Source organism: Ostrea edulis, chromosome 5 (genome assembly GCF_947568905.1).
Source record: "Ostrea edulis chromosome 5, xbOstEdul1.1, whole genome shotgun sequence".
Taxonomy (NCBI): domain Eukaryota; kingdom Metazoa; phylum Mollusca; class Bivalvia; order Ostreida; family Ostreidae; genus Ostrea; species Ostrea edulis.
Genome location: NC_079168.1, coordinates 16,923,081 through 16,940,133, shown reverse-complemented (window position 1 = coordinate 16,940,133; position 17,053 = coordinate 16,923,081). Strand labels below are relative to the sequence as shown.

Sequence of the window (17,053 nt, the reverse complement as noted above, 5' to 3'; positions counted from 1 at the left end):
TGATCTAAATTCCATGGTCGTTATAATGATCTAAATTCTATGGTCGTTATAATGATCTAAATTCCATGGTCGTTATAATGATCTAAATTCTATGGTCGTTAATGATCTAAATTCTATGGTCGTTATAATGATCTAAATTCTATGGTCGTTATAATGATCTAAATTGCTAAAACAAGCTTTCACTGGGTCGAATGTTGTCTGGTGCGTTTCATAACAATTGGCAGGTCTTTCTTTACATATTGTTTTTAATACGGGTGATAAAGATATAGGGCTCACGGCGGGTGCAACTGGTCAACAAGGGATGTACACTCCTTCTACACACCTAATCCCTTCTTCTCTTAATTTTGTATTCTTTATGGGATTTATAAGATTCTCTTCACTTGTTCATATATATACTAATAACAATATCGGATTACAACTGGCTCAGTCACCCTTTATATGCTGGGTTGAATATTAGAAGCCAACCCCTCCTCGCCAACCCCCCGATGCATGGTACACGTAAAAGAATCCCCAGTATGAGAGTACTGCCACAACAAAAATTGTAAACTCTGTTCATACTTAAAACATGTTAAGATTACCCACTGGTTATGGCAGCTTAATGGAAAAATAACACAAATTATATCTCTATACAGGTAGATATACCGATATAATATTGATGACGTGTGGTGGGGATGGAGGCGGGTACTTTGGTACAAATGCTATCTTAAAACAATCGTTGAGAAGTCACGTGACTATTAACAAATAAAGTTACAAGAATCACGCAAGACACATTAATTTGCATATTACTATACCCATCGCTCACGAAACAATGATTCTGCATGACAAACATTTCAATTATATGATTAGTAAGGCTCAAGCGTTTGACGGGTGTTTGTCTAAACAAACATGTTTAAAAAGCAAATTGAAATTTGGAATTTAAAAGAAGTGCATTTAATCAAATTGGTTAAAGTTGATGTAATGAGGGTTATTTTCAGGTAAAAATATAATAAATTGCACGATCAAAGACGTCATCAGAACGCTCTAAGAACGATAATCAAACCATCTATCCATTAGAAAATACACTTTTGTAAATATTCCTGGAGTTTAGTTTATTTTTTACCATTTATTTTAGTTCAGAAGATAAAAGGACAACACCATCCACATTGAAGTATTAAGACTCCTCAGGTATTTATTATGTAATTATTATAAGCATTGATTAAGAAACTTTCAACACTATACATATTTTAAAACTACATCTAAGAATGCCCTGTGTAACAAATTGTCAGTAATTAGCTACCTTTATTTTTTCTTTGACAGATTACCATTACTGATTTTAGTGTTGAAATGCTCCTTCGAGTATGACCAGTTCAAATGCATCCAAAGAGTTAACGCTGACGGAAGCAGTATACGGTCCATGCACAGATTTGTTTCGCGAATTCTTCAAAAATGAAATTCCGAAAGAACAGTTTCTATTGGAGTTTAAAATTCGAAAAACCCTGCTTCTGCGTAAACCAGAGTTGAAGAAAATGGTGGAAAAAACAACCAAACTGTTTGATGGAACTTACGAAAAGTTTGATCTTAGCCTTCTGTACTTTCTTTTGAGAAATATGACGAAGATCCCAGCTCCGGTGAATGGAAGATCCCAGCTCCGGTGAATGGAAGATCCCAGCTCCGGTGAATGGATGGGGTAGGGACCCAGCTAAATCGGACACTTCTAACAGCGCCAGCATAGAGCGAATAAAGCGAATCAGAAACGTGTGTTGTCATCCTACAAACGGTCAAATGTCTGATGAAAAGTTTAAGGAATATTGGAAAGACCTTGAACAAAGTGTTAGAAATTTGGAACTTAATTTTCCTGGAGAATATAATCCAACATATTCTTCAGCCCTTGCTTTGATAAAGACAGGACATCTGGATTGCAACACACAAGAACTCTCGAAAAGTAAATACTAAACTATTCATACACATGTACCATGCAGGGACAGATTTTTAAAAGAGTACATTAACATTTACGTTAGTGAAGAAGTAATAAGCATTTTTTTTCAAAAGATATTTATTGGTTTCCCCCCCCCCCCCCCATGATTTTCACAATACAAGAGAGAGAGAGAGAGAGAGAGAGAGAGAGAGAGAGAGAGAGAGGATTTATCAAATTGTGTATTCTTAATTTTTCAGATGAAGAAAAACATGATGAAGACAACGAAATTAAGTGCACTGAAAGACAGGGGGATGCGAGAGAAATGTGTGAAGCTGATATTCACCGATGTTTCTCTGGTATAAGTATTCCTGACACTGGAACACAGAAAAAATTACAATATCTGAAAGATATTTCTTATTCTGTGCATTGTCTTTAATCGTAGGTCCTATATAATATGAAATAACGTAGGTATATATACAAATGCAGCTTTTAGAACTGTTCGATATTTCTTCCTATAACACATAGAAAGAAAAGTATACACCATAGGAAACAGAAATGTTTGTTAGCACTCACGGATTTATATAATGCCACATCGAGTCGAAGTGAAAATTTATAGTATTATATTGTAAGTGTGAGGTTAAAAATCCTAACTAGAAAAGAATAACAATAGGTGAATAGACGAATATATACTAGAGAGCAGGATCAACCATCAAATCATCAAAGTTAATCAGTAATAAAATCTCTCTCTCTTTCTCTCTCTCTCTCTCTCTCTCTCTCTCTCTCTCTCTCTCTCTCTCTCTCTCTTGCTTCATTATTACACTTTATTACACATATTCAATTCATTGAATACCTGATGAAATATATTCGAAAATCTAACTACCCAACTTACTGAAAATGTTTGTACATAAGAATATTTATGAAGAAATTTTAAGAAAGTAGTAGCTGGTGCTCACTTTATCCATTCAATTCTTTACTCGGCTTTCAGATTTTGGAACGCAGTTCACTATTCGCAATTCAATAGTGAACTGCATTCCAGAACGCAGTTCGCAATTCAAATTTCTATATGCATAAAACAACACCACACTGGAATTATAAGGATGGGGTGCCAGTTACCAACCCCAAACACTGTGAAGAAATGGTGATAGTAATCTCTCTAGTTACGGAGATCCGCCCCTCCAATTTTTATGCATAACGCCTTACACTTAGTGAATAAACATCGGGTTCGGAATCATCGAAGACCCTTACCCAGGGGACTGAAATTTTGATGGTAGGGTGTTAGTGGTCCTCTCTCACCACTGTGAAGAAATGGTGATGTTACTCTCTTTAGTTATGGAGATCCGCTCCTCAGACATTTTTAACTAACGCATTACACTTAGTGAATAAACATCGGGTTCGGAATCATCGAAGACCCCTACCCCGGGGACTGAAATTTTTGTAGCAGGGTATTAGTGGTCCTCTCCCACTACTGTGAAGAAATGGTGATGTTACTCTCTCTAGTTACGGAGATCCGCCCATCAAATTTTTATGCATAACGCATTACACCTAGTGAATAAACATCGGGTTCGGAGTCATCGAAGACCCCTACCCCGGGGACTGAAATTTTTGTAGTAGGATATTAGTGGTCCTCTCCCACCACTGTGAAGAAATGGTGATGTTACTCTCTCTAGTTACGGAGATCCGCACCTCCAATGTTTATGAATAATGCAGTACACTTAGTGAATAAACATCGGGTTCGGAATCATCGAAGACCCTTACCCAGGGGACTGAAATTTTTGTAGTAGGGTATTGGTGGTCCTCTCCCACCACTGTGAAGAAATGGTGATGTTACTCTCTCTAGTTACGGAGATCCGTCCCTCCAATTTTTATGCATAACGCATTACAATTAGTGAACAAACATCGGGTTCGGAATCATCGAAGACCCCTACCCCGGGGACTGAAATTTTTGTAGTAGGGTATTAGTGGTCCTCTCCACCACTGTGAAGAAATGGTGATGTTACTCTCTCTCTAGTTACGGAGATCCGCCTCTCCAATGTTTATGCATAATGCATTACACTTAGTGAATAAACATCGGGTTCGGAATCATCGAAGACCCCTATCCCGGGGACTCAAATTTTAGTGGTAGAGTATTAGTGGTCCTCTCCCACCACTGTGAAGAAATGGTGATGTTACTCTCTCTAGTTACGGAGATCCGCCCATCCAATGTTTATGCATAATGCAGAACACTTAGTGAATAAACATCGGGTTCGGAATCATCGAAGACCCCTACCCCGGGGACTGAAATTTTTGTGGAAGGATATTAGTGGTCCTCTCCCACCACTGTGAAGAAATGGTGATGTTACTCTCTCTAGTTACGGAGATCCGCACCTCCAATTTTTATGCATAATGCATTACACTTAGTGAATAAACATCGGGTTCGGAATCATCGAAGACCCCTACCCTGGGAACTGAAATTTTTGTAGTAGGGTATTGGTGGTCCTCTCCCACCACTGTGAAGAAATGGTGATGTTACTCTCTCTAGTTACGGAGATCCGCCCCTCCAATTTTTATGCATATCGCATTACAATTAGTGAATAAACATGAGGTTCGGAATTATCGAAGACCCCTACCCCGGGGACTGAAATTCTGGTGGTAGGGTATTAGTGGTCTTTTTCCACCACTGTGAAGAAATGGTGATATTACTCTCTCTAGTTACGGAGATCCGCCTCTCCAAGTTTTATGCATAACGCATTCCACTTAGTGAATAAACATCGGGTTCGGAATCATCGAAGACCCCTACCCCGGGAACTGAAATTTTTGTGGTAGGGTATTAGTGGTCCTCTCCAACCACTGTACTACTGTGAAGAAATGGTGATGTTACTCTCTTTATTTATTGAGATCCGCTCCTCCAACTTTCTTTTATAACGTATTACACTTAGCGAATAAACATCGGGTTCGGAATCATCGAAGATCCCTTACCCCAGGGACTAAAATTTAAGTATGGTGTTTTATTTTTCAACTAGTAGATATATTGAACAGCGTAAAAACAAATATACAATTCTAGAAAACCATGATGTCTTATAGTAGTACTATGGACATTGTAACATCAATTCTATAGGCGGATCAAATGTCCAAAATTAGGATGCTTTGATGAAGCTCTGTCCTCATGCTAACTTTGGGTTGATTTTTGTCTTGTTTAGGATATAGATACTAATGCCAATACTTTTTGCTTCGCTCTCAAGCACGGTCACGCCGTAAGACATGTTATATCTATGAATTATCAGATTTCTTAAACTGTTGACATTTAAAATTTGTCATTTCAACAAGTTTTTATTAATTTTCATCATTCTGTTCAACGAAAATGTGCAATTTTTTTATGTTGATATATACTTCTGTTTTTGTATGTCTGACATCTTTAAAAGGGTGGCAACATATACATTTTCTTTGGTTATTGATTAGATTAAACTATATTGAGTGGACATTAATACAGTTTTTCCACTTTTAACCATTAATATTGATAAGTCACATGAGGATCGACCCACCTTAAGCTGTACCCCTTACTCTATAAGGAATGAGAGTACCAAACCCCCGTATGCGTAACCCGGACGCAGTTTACCCCAAGATTGAGCGGAGGTATAAATGTCTAGGTGTTGCGTGATTGGCTAATATCAAAAGTGAAATTATTTGGAATTGAAAGAAATATTATAGAGGTTCAAATTAATTGTCAGGATGAAACATTATCGCACAAAATCGAGAAATGACTGAGGAAATTACCATGGTAGGGGTGTGCTTAAAATGAAGTGTGTAATTTACTGCAGATTGCTATGTGTTGTTAAAAAGTACAAATATGGCCTATAAAAGGCACGGGACCCTATATATTTTTTGTCATTTTTTATCAACACTTGGAATGAACTTTGAAATGTTTGTGGTCATTTGTTTAAAATCGATATAGTTAATTAGTGAGAGGGCCAAAGGTTAACATTGAGGTCTATGGGAAATGAATTGGTACTCTTTTCCCATAAGTGTTGATGAGACAAAAAAAAACCACTTTCTGAGAAGGAAGACAAGAAACACATGCATGTATGGATCGAAATTCTTGTACATGTACATGGGATATGGGTAAGATTAAGAAGGTGTATTTTACTCTATTTCAGTTCATACCCCGGAATGAGCAGTGCGATAAATTTGTTCGTACGGACATCAAAAGTGAAAGGAAGTGGGGATTAATTGGGGTTTTGGTAAAACGCGGAACAGAAAATGGAATGGAATGGAAACGGAAATATTGTTTTGTAAAATCATTGAACATTTTATGGTCATATCTTGTCTAGTTACGGGGATATAATGAACATGATACATTATGATAATTTATAACACTTGAAACCCAATGATGCACAGAATTTGAAGTCGATGCTGAACAATTTTTTATTGACCAAGATTTACCATTCAAAACATTTTCATTAAAATGACTGTCAAGGAACCATTGCTATCATAACTTTAAATAAAAAGAAAAACAGCGTTAACTTTCTTAGTTGCAAAATTGTTTACAGATTTAACAAAAAACTACTAATCATATATATTGTAACACAGCAAAAATTTTCACCCCAATAGATAGTAATTATCAATATCCATGCAGTCAATAGAAAAAAACCATATGATACACTGTATATCATATCAGCCCGAGTGGCCCCATATCAGCCCGTAGGTCAAAGGCCCGAGGGTTGATATGGGGCTCGAGAGTTTATACATGCATGCCATATGAAATGGATTTTGGCACATAGTATTATATTTATCATATACTGTACTTTTTCATGCTTACAGATAAGATAAGATAAGTTTTATTCCAATTTTGGGCCCAGAGGGCATAACAGCAAGACAATTTATAAAGAAGGAAATTTCAAAAAAGAAAGAAAGTTTACAACATTACATGTAGCTACAGGTTACATGGACTGCAAACTACATGTGGATGTAGCATGTTGGGGAAACGAGTACATACATATATATGAATTGCTAAACATGTGTATACACAAGTAAATGGACAATATCAGTATTATACCAACATATGAATAATAAACTATAATGATTTTTGCTGTTTTAAAGCATCACTTCTTTTTCTGAAAGTTTGAACTAATATTCACTCAATTTGACAATTACTGCTTTGTCTTCATTAATAATCAACCAAGTAAATTTGTCCTTATTTGTTAAATAGATAAATTTTTTGTTGAGCTTGTATATACCATTAAAAAACATATTTCTCTCTTCAACATGGAATGGACAATCGGTGAGGAAATGAAATTCATCTTCTACACAATTAAGGTTACATAATTAACATATTCTTTTGTTTCTTTCTAAAGAAATCTTCTGGCCAGAATTGGTTTTTATAAATTCATATCTTCCTCTTTCAATTCGAAGGTTATATGCACTAATTCGAAATCTACATAGAGTTTTTCTTAATTCTAGTGATTCTAAAAATATATAACTTTCCATAGTAAAGTTTTTTTTATACGAAAAATATGTTGTGAGTTTTCCTGATTTCTGACCCTCTTCTTTTTTGACCAGTAAAGTAAAAATTGTTTCCGTACCTGATTCTTCGTTTGTTTTTTTTGAAAAATGAGAATTTGAGGTTTTTACAATTGGGTACCAAAATGCCTATCCCCCCCCCCCCCCGAAAATAACTAACTGCTTATGTTTTGCAGATGTACGATACAGTATATGATTAAAAACAATAAACCATTTATCATATACCGTACATTATCATGCTTAGATATTGACTTGATCCAGCGTAGGGCTGATCAGTTCAAATCAGTCTTGACGCTCGATGGGAACAAACTTTTCTATTGCCACATATTACACTCAATAATTTTAATTTATTATACTTTCATGCAAAATACTCGAACCTGATTGGTCGAGAAGCATTTGAAAAAACATATTGTTACCCTCTGAGAACAGAAAACACGCGCCCCAGGGTGATAGTATCTAGCAACGGGTAACAGTACTTGACAACGGGTGATATTATAAAAAAAAATTATCACATGCGTCAAATTTATGCACGTACGGTTCGCCGTAGATTGCTAGACGACGTCGTTTGAGCGTTTGTAATAAACGCGAGTACCCGCATCGAAATACGAAATATCGCATGACAATGATTGATCAAATGTCAACAGACGTAAGTTTTTCTGCTTTCCAGTTTACATAACATTCAGTATAATAACACAAATATTGCATGTAGTTGAGGGTAACATTGAAATTTTCACCCCTCGAGAAACCATTGTCAACCTCGGCTACGCCTCGGTTGACAATGGTTTTCTCGGGTTGAAAATTTTCAATGTTACCCTCAACTACATGCAATATTTATATATTAGTATACTTTCATGTAAAATACTCGAATCTGATTGGTCGAGAATCATTTGAAAAAACATATTGTTACCCTGTGAGAACAGAAAGCACGCCCTCTACGGTGATAGTATCTAGCAACGGGTAACAGTACTTGACAACGGGTGATATTATAAAAATTACCACATGCGTCAAATTTATGCGCGTACGGTTCGCCGTAGATTGCTAGACGACGTCGTTTGAGCGCAAATACCCGCATCGATATTCGAAATATCGCATGACAGTGATTGATCAAATGTCAACAGACGTAAGTCTTTCTGCTTTGTTGTTTTTATAACATTCAGTATAATAAAACAAATATTGCATGCAGTTGATGGTAACATTGAAAATTTTCACCCCTCGAGAAACCATTATCAACCGCGACTACGCCTCGGTTGACAATGGTTTTCTCAGGGTGAAAACACCCCAACCCCCTAAAATTTTCCAAGTTTAGGTTATAAATCAGTGCGTACTATAAAAAGAGGGAAAATGAATAACTGTATAGAGATTCCGAGCTGATTAAATTTTTTCAGTAGAAATACTAGTATGCGTTTCTTGAGAATTGTTTATACATACCTTGGTTTAATTTTTTGCAGTCACTCCTTATCTCCCTCCCCGAAGTCATGCATTGATTTTTTATTGGCTATTATAATTTTTTAAATCTACTTTCTTATTTAAAAAACGAGAAACATCTGTTGAGGCAAGAGGTGCAACATGTGATGGAATGGTGCAAGGGCGGGTACAGGGGGGGGGGGGGGGGGGTCCAGAGGGTCCGGGACCCCCCCCCCCCCCCCCCCCCCCCCTCTGTTAACCAAAAACATTAAGTTGTTCAATTTTAACGAGATTTTGCGTCGAAAGGATATGAAAGGTGGATACTTACATGTAATAGCATCATTCAAATTTATCAACACCAGTACATCATTTAATTCCAAGATGAATAAGACGAGACGCTGATGTATATTTACGATATTTTCGTCAGATACAAGTATCACTTAAAATTGTTAAAAATTATATGTAACATAAAAGTTTTGTTTAAGAAACAGACAATTTAAAAGTAAAAAAAAAAGTGCCAGGAAATGCTCGGAATACAGGATTTTGCACCATTTACCGCAGGCCCCTGGCCTATAGGGAGTAACCTTTAAATCAGCTTTTTTAAAGATTTAAAATCAGATCTGAGTATAGGAATAAAAATTACTAGAACGTGAGAAACAATTTGCAGGTATAAACTGTCTCTAGGTCTCCCTAAAATGTTAGGAACACAAGCAAAGTACATGTAGATGGAAATGGGTGGGGTTGGATATTGTGAAAAGTAGCTGACTGATCGATTAAGTGCTAGACCCCCCCCCCATCACAAATCCTGGATCCGCCTATAAGGTGTATGTAGGAGGGATTCAAATCCAAGAAATACAAATAGATGGACTCAAATCACAGCTCAATGACGAGCAAATAAGTTTGAATAGAAAGAAATTTACTGATGATAACTTTTGCCTCATTTGAGTAGTGTTGATAAAGGTGTGTTTCTGTTTGTAAGAGGGGATGTAACTTCGCCTATGAAGGCTAATTATATGGTTAAATTTTACTCTTAAAATTCATGAGCTTCCGGGGGGCTTCGCTCCCTGGGCCCCCACCAGGGCTTTTTGCTAGACCCACTGGAGGCCTTAGGGTGGCCCCCAGACCCCCTGCCTCTGGCAAAATACCACGCCACGCCCCCTAACCAGAATGCTTGGATCCGCCCTGCAAATGTGCGTTAATGATGTTTTGCCACCGGGGGAAGGGGGCATTTAAAGTACGTGTGTTCTTTGCATTCGCTACCCATAGGTTTCGCTGCTCGCAAACACATCTGTCAATGCCGACATTTCAAAATTCTTGTATTTAATTCCCAAAAGTTTGATTTTAATCATAATGAAGTATTTTCTTCCGATTTTTTGGTGTTATCTTGGCTACATTAATCATTCAGTTTCGTTTTCCGTTCCGTTCCATCTTCCGTTCCATTTTCCTTTCCCCCTTTTAGCAACCCCCAAAGTGTTTCAATTGGTCAATATGCCCCCTAATTCGAGATGTAAAAATGATGTATAAATCATTCAATTCTTGTAATGGGTGTTTAATGATAGATTGATGTTTTCGGTACGTATCCGTATGCAGACTTCGCTGCAGACGTTCACACCTTTCATTTATGAAACGCCTCAATTCTCGACATCCAGTGTACAAACATATGGAGCGCCAAATTAACATAAACTCAAATAATTGAAGATATCTTCAATTATTTGAAGATATCATCAATTCATTTGATGCTCGCAACAATTGAATTAAAGATCTCTTCAAATAATTAATGATATCTTCAATTTTGAATTATTGCGCGCAATGATCTCTTCAAATGAATTAATGATATCAACAATTGAATTGATGCGCACCCATAGGTGTCACTGCTCGCTAACACCTCTGTCAATGGCGAAATGGAAAAGAACACACGTGTTTTATAACACCCCTCCCCCCTACCGTGGCTGAACGTCATTAACGCACATGTACATGTATTTACACATAAACCGTGTATGTGTCTATACAGGGAGTGTGATATGTATAAAACAACGAGTAAATTCATGATCTTATTAAGTCAACAAGTTAAACATCTTGTGTTTGATTTATTATTTGTAACTAACAGAGAATTAATTACCACAGCACTCCAATCCGAAATAGGCAGTTCATTTCTAAACTAAATACTTGTATAGCTTAACATTTAGATCAAAATGAAATGACTTTGAATTCCATTCAAGCATACATTCTGTGTTAGCCTTTTAGCTATTTAATATATTATGAAATAAATATGTTAATTACTCATACTACATTGTATGGATCGTAAATTTCACCTTAGTTTTCATTGGTTCTGTTTAAATCTTTCTTTCCCGCTCTTCAGTTTCAACACTAATCCGCAGGATGTCGGTAAATGTACTAACTTCACATAGATTCATCCCAAATGAAATGTTATAAAGTTGACAACGATTGAAATAAAATTGCAGACGTTTTCTCGTTTAATCAGTGACTCATAATATTGTCCGTCTTCTGAAACAAACGTACTAATTTTTGGCCAGTTACAACATCCGACACCGGTAATAAACTTCATCTTTACTAGCCATGGGTTTTGGGTCAACTGTGCCTTTGTGGACGAATATTCTTGGCTAGCGAAGATTTGGGGGGGGGGGGGGGGGGGGTGCCTACATAGTCCGCTTGCATAAATATGTATTATGGTGGTAAACAGAATAATTATAGAGTACATCAAATGAAGTTATAGTATAGCTTTTGAACTTATTATACCCCCCGAACAAAGTTCAGGGGGGTATATAGGAATCACTCTGTCTGTCTGTCCGTCCGTCCGTCTGTCTGTGCAGATTCGTGTCAGGGCCGTAATTTTTTGTTCTTTGACTTAGGCATACCATATTTGGCACACAGGTGCATCACCATGAGACGATGTGTCGAGTACCTTCATGACCTCTATATGACCTTGACCTCAAGGTCAAAATTAAAGGTTTTTACAACGGATTCGTGTCCAGGCCATAACTTCTTTGTTCTTTGACATAGGCATACCATATTTGACACATGAGTGTATCACCATGAGACGATGTGTCGGGTACCTTCATGACCTCTACATGACCTCAAAGTCAAAAGTGATTATAGGGTTTTGACATAGTCATACCATAAGACATGGGTGTATCACCATGAGACTATGTGTCATGTACATTCATAACCTCTTTATGACCTTGACCTTTGATCTCAAGGTCAAAATTATAGGTTTATGCCATGGATTTGTGTTCGGACTATATCTTCCTTTTTCTTCTACGAAGGCATACCATATTTTTACACTCAGGAAAGAGGTAATTTATACCTATTCACAACACCCTTTGGGAGATTGGGGTAACCGGGAGTTATTCTTAATGACCATTGCTCACAGTACCTCTTGTTTTATTTTTCATTGAGAGGGAGATTGATAGCCACATGTACATGTAGGCTAGACACGTAACATCGTTTTAGGAGGGGGGGGGGGGGGGGCAGTCCTAACCTTGATCAGACGAAAACTCAACATGTAAATAAAGAAAAATGGGGAAATAAAATATATCAAAATGGAATGGAATGGGTAAATAATCAGAAAGAAATACAAATAACAACAATACCATGGTATTGTTAATAAATCTGTCAACAAGATCAGGAATATAAATAGAAGTAAGTAAAATGCAAATCGTCAAATTATTTTTGTCTATAGCGGATCTCCGTAACTAGAGAGAGTAACATCACCATTTCTTCACAGTGGTGGGAGAGGACCACTAATACCCTACTACAAAAATTTCAATCCCCGGGGTAGGGGTCTTCGATGATTCCGAACCCGATGTTTATTCACTAGGTGTAATGCGTTATGCATAAAACTTGGAGGGGCAAATCTCCGTAACTAGAGAGAGTAACATCACCATTTCTTCACAGTGGTGGGAGAGGACCACTAATACCCTACTACAAACATTTCAGTCCATGGGGTAGAGGACTTCGATGACTCCGAACCCGATGTTTATTCACTAACTGTTATGCATTATGCATAAACATTGGAGGGGCGGATCTCCGTAACTAGAGAGAGTAACATCACCATTTCTTCACAGTGGTGGGAGAGGACCACTAATACCCTACTACAAAAATTTCAGTCCCCGGGGTAGGGGTCTTCGATGATTCCGAACCCGATGTTTATTCACTAAGTGTAATGCATTATGCATAAAAATTGGATGGGCGGATCTCCGTAACTAGAGAGAGTAACATCACCATTTCTTCACAGTTGTGGGAGATGACTACTAATACCCTACCATAAAATTTTCAGTCCCTGGGGTAGGGGTCTTCGATGATTCCGAACCCGATGTTTTATCACTAGGTGTAATGCGTTTTGCATAAAACTTGGAGGGGCGGATCTCCTTAACTAGAGAGAGTAACATCACCATTTCTTCACAGTGGTGGGAGAGGATCACTAATACCCTACCACAAAAATTTCATTCCCCGGGGTAGGGGTCTTCGATAATTCCGAACCCGATGTTTATTCACTAATTGTAATGCGTTATGCATAAAAATTGGATGGGCGGATCTCCGTAACTAGAGAGAGTAACATCACCATTTCTTCACAGTGGCGAGAGAGGACCATTAATACCCTACTATCAAAATTTCAGTCCCTGGGGTAGGGGTCTTCGATGATTCCGAACCCGATGTTTATTCACTAAGTGTAATGCATAAACATTGGAGGTGCGGATCTCCGTAACTAGAGAGAGTAACATCACCATTTCTTCACAGAGGTGGGAGAGGAATACCAATACCCTACTACAAAAATTTCAGTCCCTGGGGTAGGGGTCTTCGATAACTCCGAACCCGATGTTTATTCACTAACTGTTAGGCATTATGCATAAACATTGCAGGGGCGGATCTCCGTAACTAGAGAGAGTAACTTCACCATTTCTTCACAGTGGTGGTGGAGGATCACTAATACCCTACTACAAAAATTTCAGTCTCCGGGGTAGGGGTCTTCGATGATTCCGAACCCGATGTTTATTCACTAAGTGTAATGCGTCATGCATAAAACTTGGAGGGGCGGATCTCCGTAACTAGAGAGAGAGTAACATCACCATTTCTTCACAGTGGTGGGAGAGGACCACTAATACCCTACTTCAAAAATTTCAGTCCCCAGGGTAGGGGTCTTCGATGATTCCGAACCCGATGTTTATTCACTAAGTGTAATGCATTATGAATAAACATTGGAGGGGTGTATCTCCGTAACTAGAGAGAGTAACATCACCATTTCTTCACAGTGGTGGGAGAGGACCACCAATAACCTACTACAAAAATTTCAGTCCCCGGGGTAGGGGTCTTTGATGATTCCGAACCCGATGTTTATTCACTAAGTGTAATGCATTATGCATAAACATTGGATGGGCGGATCTCCGTAACTAGAGAGAGTAACATCACCATTTATTCACAGTGGTGGGAGATGATCACTAATACCCTACTACAAAAATTTCAGTCCCCGATGTAGGGGTCTTCGATGATTCCGAACCCGATGTTTATTCACTAAGTGTTATGCGTTATGCATAAAACTTTCAGGAGCGGATCTCCGTAACTAGAGAGAGTAACATCACCATTTCTTCACAGTGGTGGGAGAGGACCACTAATACCCTACCACCAAAATTTCAGTCCCGGGGTAGGGGTCTTCGATGATTCCGAACCCGATGTTTTATCACTAGGTGTAATGCGTTATGCATAAAACTTGGAGGGACAAATCTCCGTAACTTGAGAGAGTAACATCACCATTTCTTCACAGTGGTGGGAGAGGACCACTAATACCCTACTATCTAAATTTCAGTCCCCGGAGTAGGAGTCTTCGATAATTCCGAATCCGATGTTTATTCACTAACTGTAATGCATTATAAATAAAAATTGGATGGGAGGATCTCCGTAACTAGAGAGAGTAACATCACCATTTCTTCACAGTGACGGGAGAGGACCACTGATACCTTACTACAAAATTTTCAGTCCCCGGGGTAGGGGTCTTCGATGATTCCGAACCCGATGTTTATTCACTAAGTGTAATGCATTATGCATAAACATTGGAGGGGCGGATCTCCGTAACTAGAGATAATAACATCACCATTTCTTCACAGTGGTGGGAGATGACCACTAATACCCTACCATCTAATTTCAGTCCCCGGGGTAGGGTTCTTCGATGATTCCGAACCCGATGTTTATTCACTAAGTGTTATGCGTTATGCATAAAACTTTCAGGAGCGGATCTCCGTAACTAGAGAGAGTAACATCACCATTTCTTCACAGTGGTGGGAGAGGACCACTAATACCCTACCACAAAAATTTCAGTCCCCTGGGTAGGGGTGTTCGATGATTGCGAACCCGATGTTTATTCAATAAGACATTAGTGTTATGCGTTATGCATAAAAATTGGAGGGGTGGATCTCCGTAACTAGAGAGATTACCATCACCATTTCTTCACAGTGTTTGGGGTTGGTAACTGGTACCCCATCCTTATAATTCCAGTGTGGTGTTGTTTTATGCATATAGAAATTTGAATTGCGAACTGCGTTCTGGAATGCAGTTCACTATTGAATTGCGAATAGTGAACTGCGAACTGCGTTCCAAAATCTAATTTACTCTCCTTACCAATAGTACAAAGGTATTGAGAAAATACATATATATTATTACTACAGTAACTTGATCCGAAGAGTCGGATCACGTCGAGTTGACAGGCGCGAATCATCAGATCACACGAGACGCGAAGCGTCGAGTTTGATCTGATGATCCGCGCCTGTCAACGAGACGTGATCCAACTCTTCGGATCAAGTTACTGTAGTAATGATAAATTTATTGTATACCCCATATGTATTTTAAATCCGCATTTATAAGATACTAACTGTAATTCAAATTATCAAAAAATACAGACATACAGTGAAATTATGTTTTGTGTACGCAGATATACTTTTTTGTTTTGTGACGTGGTCAATATTTTCCACAAATAACGTTGCGTTGTTGCATTGTGACGGCATCACGCTGTGAAATCTACAGTATCAAAGAACGATACATTGATAGGTATATAATAAATATATATTATTACTACAGTAACTTGATCCGAAGAGTCGGGTCACGTCGAGTTGACAGGCGCGGATCATCAGATCACACGAGACGCGAAGCGTCGAGTTTGATCTGATGATCCGCGCCTGTCAACGAGACGTGATCCAACTCTTCGGATCAAGTTACTGTAGTAATGATAAATTTATTATATACCCCCTATGCATTTTAAATCCATATTTATAAGATGATAAATGTAATCCAAATTATCAAAAACACAGACATACCATGAAATTATGTTTTGTGTACGTAGTTATGTTTTGTGACACGGTCAATATTTTCCACAAATAACGTTGCGTTGATGCATTGTGACGTCATTGTGACGGCATCAGTTTCAGAGGATACTGATACGGAATCAGAAAATCACAGTGTGGTGATCCGGAAAACCGGATCACACGCTGTGAAATCCACAGTATCAAAGAACGATACATTGATGGGTATATAATACCCATCAATGTATCGTTCAATACCCATCAATGTATCGTTCAATGTATCAGGTAAACATTTTCTGAATTAGCAAATGTAAATTGTCTGAATGTGAAAATTTAAGCACCAAAATACTTATTGTTGGCAATAACACAAGATGCAGAAAATTTTACGTGCATTTCCAGTTTAGACGTAATTTCTAGCAAAAGAGGTGTGCATTTCTCTCATAAGAGCTTAAGCTTTAAATCATAACCAATTGCTACAATTTTCTTTGATAAATTATAAAAACAAACATCTCGTCATCAAATGCGTAATTTCCTTTTCAAAGGTTTTTCCTTACCTTTCCTATTTCAAAATTTGATACCCTTAGGACTTGAGGGATATCAAAATATTTGCTTTCATTTCCATTTGAATTTGAATGTTTAGAATCTGGAACATTCCCTGGACTAATTACTTGCACGAAATGGAATGCCAGATCACCAAAGAAAAAAGCTTCCAAATTTATAAGGGATCCACACATTGTCATCATTATACATGGTGTTACGAATCCTTGTTTTACGCACGAGGAATGCATCAAAAGTGTTCAGGCCTATCAAGACTTTCACATGGATACGAAAGGTATTTCATTAATACTTTTTAAAGTGGCCTCTTCAAAAATGAAAACTATAACTAAGAAAACTCGACTAAAACAAAGTCTGTCATTTCTTCTATACATGTACATATTCCCAATTCTTGGCGAGG

The 17,053-nt window shown here is 37.9% G+C and overlaps 1 protein-coding gene across 1 annotated transcript in view; it reads left to right on the top strand.

Moving 5' to 3' along the window:
* Positions 1-17,053, top strand: part of LOC125649863 (peptidoglycan recognition protein-like) — a 30,312-nt gene that overhangs the window by 11,174 nt on the left and 2,085 nt on the right. The window contains exons 2-5 of the mRNA XM_048877694.2: positions 1,112-1,164; positions 1,297-1,921; positions 2,152-2,250; positions 16,739-16,930. Coding sequence (XP_048733651.2) covers positions 1,612-1,921; positions 2,152-2,250; positions 16,739-16,930 — 601 coding nt within the window. The 5' untranslated portion in view covers positions 1,112-1,164; positions 1,297-1,611. The remainder of the gene's footprint in view (positions 1-1,111; positions 1,165-1,296; positions 1,922-2,151; positions 2,251-16,738; positions 16,931-17,053) is intronic.